At 33.1% G+C, this 7,117-nt stretch overlaps 1 protein-coding gene across 2 annotated transcripts in view; it reads left to right on the top strand.

Annotated features, from left to right (window-relative positions):
• Positions 1-309: 309 nt before the first annotated feature.
• LOC134695189 (cyclin-dependent kinase 14-like) overlaps positions 310-7,117 on the top strand; it is a 51,718-nt gene continuing 44,910 nt past the window's right edge. For both annotated transcript variants that reach the window (XM_063556399.1, XM_063556400.1), the window contains exon 1: positions 310-473. In XM_063556399.1, coding sequence (XP_063412469.1) covers positions 425-473 — 49 coding nt within the window. In that variant the 5' untranslated portion in view covers positions 310-424. The remainder of the gene's footprint in view (positions 474-7,117) is intronic.

Here is a 7,117-nt window from a genome sequence, read left to right as displayed (position 1 = left end):
TGTCACGAAAGAGAGACCAACAATATTAAAGGGATACGCAACATGAACTGAAAATGCCATAGCAAGAACCGAAAAAAACCGACCACAAATAAAATAGCAGTATACAAAACACAATATAGAAAATTAAAGGTTGCGGGAATTTTTGGCTACATTGAAGACCTGTTGATGACCTTCTGCTTTTGTTTATTTATTTTGTGTTTATAGCTTTAAGCTACTGTTGCCTTTATTGATTGCAATATATTTCATTATCAATTCTAGTTAAATTTCCCGCGGTTTTAACTAGACTAGAAGAGTTCCGAATGAAATTTATTGACAGAAAATCGAAAATCAAAAAAAGGTCGCCAAACAACAATGGAACATTTTCTTACAATGAAATGAATTATAATGAAATTTAATCATTCAAAGGTGAATTCACACGGAGAATATGGCGACCGAAGTCCGCTGTAATGGCGAAAAACCGAAATCCAGAGACGGTAAGTTTTTTCTAGATGTTTTTGTGTAACCGGATGAGTCATGTCGCATAAAAAAGGGGTTCTTCATTGACAAAAGAATGAATGTTCTTGTCACACTTATTGACATCTTGTAAAATAAATGTTCATATAATAATAACATTTTGCATTTGGTAATAGACGCCTGTCATATTTTATTTGTTTATTAGCGAAGAAATTTCATATATGTTTTCAGTTTCAGTTCAGCCGAACAGCTTGACAGTGCCGGCCTACATGTAAGCTCTATTCATGTAAGAAGATGGTCCCTTTCCGAACCTCTCAAGTAATGATCTTAAAGTACATAAGTACATGTTTTCTTGAACATTTCTTAGCAGTCACTCTCAAAGATCAAGTCATCATGTGTTTCAAAGGACCACATGTACAGAGTTGCATCATTTATCAGCATTGATAAATTGGCCTAAATTTGATTGTTTCTGGGGGACTATTTTCCATATTTTATATTTTAGGGACCACCTCAGATTTTTTCTACACTGTTTGGTCAAATTATTTGCTATCTTGTGCTGCAACATATTTAATATCATGTTAATTAAATATCGTAAGTTAAATGTAAAAAGATGGTGCCATTAAATCATACATGTACATTGTGCATGTTATACATGTACATGTAGTTTGGCAACAAATTTTCAATACTACATGTAATATAAAATGAGGGGGATGGGGGGGTGGGGGGTCGGAGCTTCAAAACATGAGATCCTGAGGTTCCAACTTTAAAGAAATTTAAATTCGACATTCCAGACATTGAAAAAAGATCCTGAAAAGATTAATCCCTAAATACCAAGTTTAATAACACCTGATCCAGACGTCCCGAAAAAGATTCTGCCCCCCCTCTAAATGAGGCTTTGATGTTATATGCCACAAATTGAATTGGAACAATAACTACATCATGTAACAGAAAAAGAATGTTAAATGGTCTATTATAGTGTCATACAATATCTGCCCTTTGATAAAAATTAATATATTTACAAATGTACATGATTGGAGATTTTTTATCATTATGAAATTTTCAACTAAAAAGGCTTACAAAAGTAAGGCCAAAATAAAATATATGTCTGTTTCCTGCTGCCAAGGCAAATAAATCAGGGTCGGTAGGTGTTTTTTTTTTAATTTTTAATTTTTTTAATTTTTCCACTCCCTGTCAGTTTGCAGTCGGTTAAATGTCATGTTTGGTTAGGGTCCTGTACCCCAAAATGATTTAATTCCTGTAAAGAAGCTTTAATTGAATAATCCTCCCGGTTCCGTCATTTTTAAACCTTAATTGAAGCACATTTGTGCTGGGAGCAGCCATTTTGATTGTTTGGGCATACTAAGATACGGATCTGGATTGGATCAGAAATACATTTTCCGAACCAGAAACGTTTTTTCCTGGATTTGAATAAAAAGATCTAGGGTCGACGTAAACTGAACCCCTGTTGTGTTCATTTATTGCTACACTGACAACAGGTATGGCCTAAATCCTGCGGTCAGAATTCTGACCACGGGATTTGATAATTCCACGAGACTAGTGCATCATGTGCTATGTTTATTAGGTGTTATACTGATAGGAAATCAAACAAGAAATGATCACATTTATAACCCTAAGTAGACTGAGTTCTTAAGATACTGGCTCAGTTTGTCAAGAACATGTTAACACACTCATGGTCATTTATCTGCGCCAGCACCATGGGGTTAATTAACAGATTTTATAATTGGTAAATTTTATTAGCGAATCATTGAATTTGTAATCTCGTCCAATTAATGCCAATGTGACAATGGCACCAACCCGTTCCTTCGGTGCAAAGCTAAAGATGGAACGGCAGATCAGTTAAGGGTCGGGGGTTGAGTCAGGGTCGGTCCAGAAACAGGAAACAGACATGGTCATTTTCTCGCTTGAATTGTTTTACATTGTCTTATCATGGCCCTTTATAGCTGACTATATGCGGTATGGGCTTTGCTCATTGTTGAAGGCTGTACAGTGACCTATAATTGTTAATGTTTGTGTCATTTTGGTCTTTTGTTGATAGTTGTCTCATTGGCAATCATACCACATCTCTTTTTATTTGTACATATATATTTTTTTTGGCCTAAAATATCTTTCATTTTCATTTACATTATTCAATGTGAGGGGAGATAATCACCAATTGCAAAATATCAATATCTTTTCTTTGGACTCAATCTATTCTACATTTGTACATGTTTATGGTTACAGGTACATTTACATGTAGATACATGCATATATATGTATATAAATTGTACAAGTACATAAATTGTAATTTTTAACAATATTAGTTTTTACAGTAATAAATTTGAGGACCATCATGCCCATAATTGACTGCCATCAATTGTGTCATTGACACTGAGGTTATTAGTTGAAAAATGAACTTCTAAGGTACTTAAATAAAATTAAAATTGTTTGACGTTGCCTTTAACTTATGATGATGGAAGCGTTTAACGACCTCGACTGGCTTTACAGCCCTAGCATGGTCGGTTGCCTTCTTACAATATGACCTACAGTCCTACACATACCCACCTTAAAAGCAGTCTACACTAAAAAAAATCCTATGGTACCTACCTATCCAATCCTTAAAGGCATGTATTTCCATTCTCAATTTTAACATTAAAGAAAAAAATTGTTAAGGGTGGGCTAACAGCCATACAGCATGAACAGATTAGATTAAAAAAACAAAAGATCTCACAAAAAAGATTAAAAACTTATTGTAAACAAGGTAAAGTTGGCTATAAAAGGTCAAGATGTGAACAAATTAAACAATTCAAAATTGAGAAAACTAACAGCCTAATTTATAATATTTAAAACAAATAACCAAAAAACTAAATATGACCATAATGAGAGACTTAAACCAAAGACAACCACTGAACTTCAGGCCCATGACTTGTACACATGGTACAGGCACATACATGCATGTACATGTACAGTAGTTTTCGTTTGTTTATGTAATTTATACATTTTTCTCGTTTCTCTTTTTCTTTATATAGATTAGACCGTTGGTTTTCCCGTTTGAATGGTTTTACACTAGTAATTTTGGGGCCCTTTATAGTTTGTTGTTCGGTGTGAGCAAGGATTTGTGAAGGCCGTACATTGACCTACAATGTATAATGGTTTACTTTTTTAAAATTGTTATTTGGATGGAGAGTTGTCTCATTGGCACTCACATCACATCTTCCTATATCTATGGACAGGTTAAACATGTTTTAAGGCACCAACACACTATTGTAATAAACTAAGGAGAGAAAAAAAGAATTGTACTGTGTACATGTATATATTTTTGACAACAAGAATCAATCAAACATATTTATACAACCCTGCCACATTTTTGTCCCAAGTCAGGAGCCTCTGGCCTTTAAATTGTTAGTCTTGTATTATTTCTAATTTTAGTTTCTTGTGAACAATTTGGAGTTTAGTATGGCGTTCATTATCACTGAATAAGTATCTATATTTGTTAAGGGCCAGCTGAATGACGCCTCGGGGTGCAGGAATTTCTCGCTGCATTGAAGACCTGTTGGTGACCTTCTGCTGTTGTCTGCTTTATGGTCGGGTTGTTGTCTCTTTGACACATTCCCCATTTCCATTCTCAATTTTATATAAATTGTACAAGTAAATAAATTGAAATTTTTAACAATATTAGTTATTAATAACAGTAATAACTTTTAGGACCATCAGGGGCGGATCTAGCCATTTTAAAAATGGGGGGTTCCGAACCAAGGATAAAAGGGGTGTGTGTGTGTGTTCCAGCTATATGTCCCCTTTCAAATGGATTGATCGGCCAAGTTCCATTCTCAATTTTATTATGATTCTCCTTTGGACAGCCCCAATATATAATTAAATTTGTATAGGATACATATCAGCTAATTACTTTTAATTATTTAATATACAATGTATATATTATAAGATTGATTTTACAAGCACCTAAGCCAATATAATCATCCTCACTGTTGTGTTTACATATAAAATAAACCAACTTAATATGTTTATTTCCTTTGAAAAGATATTGATCTAGTAGTATTTATTTACATAAGAGAGGGTTTGTAAATACTTAAGATGTGGAAATAATACTGTGTGTATGTAAAGAGAAAACAGGTGCATGTTAAATGCTTAAAGTCAACTTAATTCCAAAATTTGAAAAGGTTTTATATTTAATTGTAGCTGGAGGGAGAAAATTTGAAATATTTTAAATCATAAACATGCAAGAGTTCATCTCTTTGTCCAGTTATTGAACCTGGTCAGGTTAATATGTTCTTTGTTTTTAAAAAGTCAGCAATAGAAGAGAACAAACATGATTTTCTCACTGCATTGTAGATATTTTGGCTGTTCTCTTCTCTTTGGTCAGGTTGTTGTCTCTTTGACACATTCCCCATTTCCATTCTCAATTTTATACTTATTTTTATACATTTTTGTACATGTGCAGTTATAAGGGTCTAAGGCATGAAAAATTACAAATGTAACATAAATAAGGCCACACATTAAAAAATATTTGTTAGATGTTTCCTTCCCATGCCTTGTAAAATTTAGTATATATAGAAAGGGATTTTTTTCTTGGCCAAAATTGGACTTTGAGACCTAAAAAGTAAAATAACAAAAATTAACCGAACTCCAAGGAAATTCTCAAATAGAAAAGTCCCTTAAATCAAATGGTGAAATCAAAAACTCAAAAACATCAAACATATGCGGATAACAAAGTTCTGTCATAATCCTGACTTGGTACAGGCATTTTCTAATATAAAAAAGTTAGATTCAACCAGGTATTATCTATTATAAGCTAGCGAAACCTTCCACTTGTATGACAGTCCCACAAAATTCGATAAACATACAATGTATAGACAACTACGTTTAGGACTCTTTAGAGTTTCCCTCATCTAGACGAGATTAGCAGCAGATTACAGATTGTAATTTTGAGTTCATACTTAGCAATGCTGGAGTTTTTTCTAATATAAAGATGACTTTAGCTGTAAATGAGTCCATACTTTACAATACTTAAAGCTGCGGATCAATTAGAGGATATTTGATGTTTATTCAATGAGTTATATGAATGATTTCATTCTGGTCTGTATCTCAGATCATCTTCTATATTGCTTCCTCAAATCAATAAAAATGTTTCAAAGATGATTTATTACACCAATTCTAGTACATTATATATATATGTTTTAATTAGTATAAAACTAGATGTGTATAAACTGTACATCACAGATCAAAGATTTGGAAATGAAACAGAATTGGGTATTATGAAGCGGGGATGATTATTTACATATTGGAGGGTGGGCGGAAGAACTTATTGTTGATTGACAATTCATTTTAAGTCTGTTCCTATGCAAGTTTAATTTTGTTTTCCTGCATATTGAGTTGCAGAATACTCATTTTCATTGTGTCTTTTGGAGTTATTTATTTAGCTCATATCAGGCCAGACTATTCATTTCTAATATCCAACTACCCCTTTCAACCATCTCTCCCCCCCCCCCCCCAAAAAAAAAAAAAAACGAGGAAAAAAAAGAGACAAAAGGCAACTGTCCACAAAACTAAGAAATAAAGATTAAGCAACACAAACCAGAACAAAAAATGAATTCAGATGCTCCAGCCTCCAGAAGGGGTCCAGACAAAATATATCGCCTCCATTGATATCATCTGTGTTACTAGTGTTCAAGATTGAACTATGGGCAAAAGGGTGCTGGTTTTGGTTAAGAAGACAAGAGGCAGAAAGGGGGGAGACAGAAACAGGGGGGGAGGGTAATAGGACCATGAGCAGGACACCCTTCTATTTTGAGCAGCTGGGAATACCGCATATTCAGTTATTTAATACTTATAAACATAACCAAATTGCATCTAATTTGAATAAATATTAATTATATGTACCAATAGACATGATAGATAGCCAATTTTAACAACATGAGCAATTATTTCATATTACAATTGATTCATGTAAAATTTTCTAAATGTGAAAGTTTGAATTGAAAATGAAGTGAAAAACACAACAATTTTCTTTGCTGTCAATTATTGAATGAAATGAAGAAATTTACAATTCACAATGCAAACAAACAACAAATCATTTTGAAATGAAAACAGACTCATAAATAAACATTGCATTGGCTTCTATCTTTGCTGTGTTGAGTGTAATAAATGTTTTTTAAGGAGAACTTGTCAGTTCAACTTCACAGGATTAGATAAAAGATGCTTCACTTATCTAAAACAGTAAATCAGAAATATTTATTAAATTGCCTATTAAAACAGATTGATGACTTTTGTGTTTCTCTCACCCTTCCATAAGGTATTTTGAAGATGGAATGTTGAAGCTAAATCATGATATATATTTAGAAATTAAGAAAAGTGAACTTTTAGATTTGCTCAGTTTTGATTTTAATGCTTTCAAGCTGTTAGAATGAACACCTGTGCATGCTTAATTAGAATTCATTATTACAAAATCATTGGCTTTGATAAGGGAGCTACTTTTTTTTAGGGGGGCTAAGATGAAATTTGAAAAAAAGACAGTACAGGAGTTTTGAGTACATATATATACATGTGAAAACACAATCTCAAACGTGTGCAAGTGTCATCAGTCTATTTGCATAGGCGGATCTAGGGGGGCCCCTCTTTTGTGTGAAAAATTTGTTGATTATATAGGGAA

The sequence above is a fragment of the Mytilus trossulus genome, chromosome 13 (assembly GCF_036588685.1).
Source record: "Mytilus trossulus isolate FHL-02 chromosome 13, PNRI_Mtr1.1.1.hap1, whole genome shotgun sequence".
Lineage (NCBI taxonomy): Eukaryota > Metazoa > Mollusca > Bivalvia > Mytilida > Mytilidae > Mytilus > Mytilus trossulus.
This window is presented reverse-complemented; position numbering and strand designations above follow the sequence as displayed.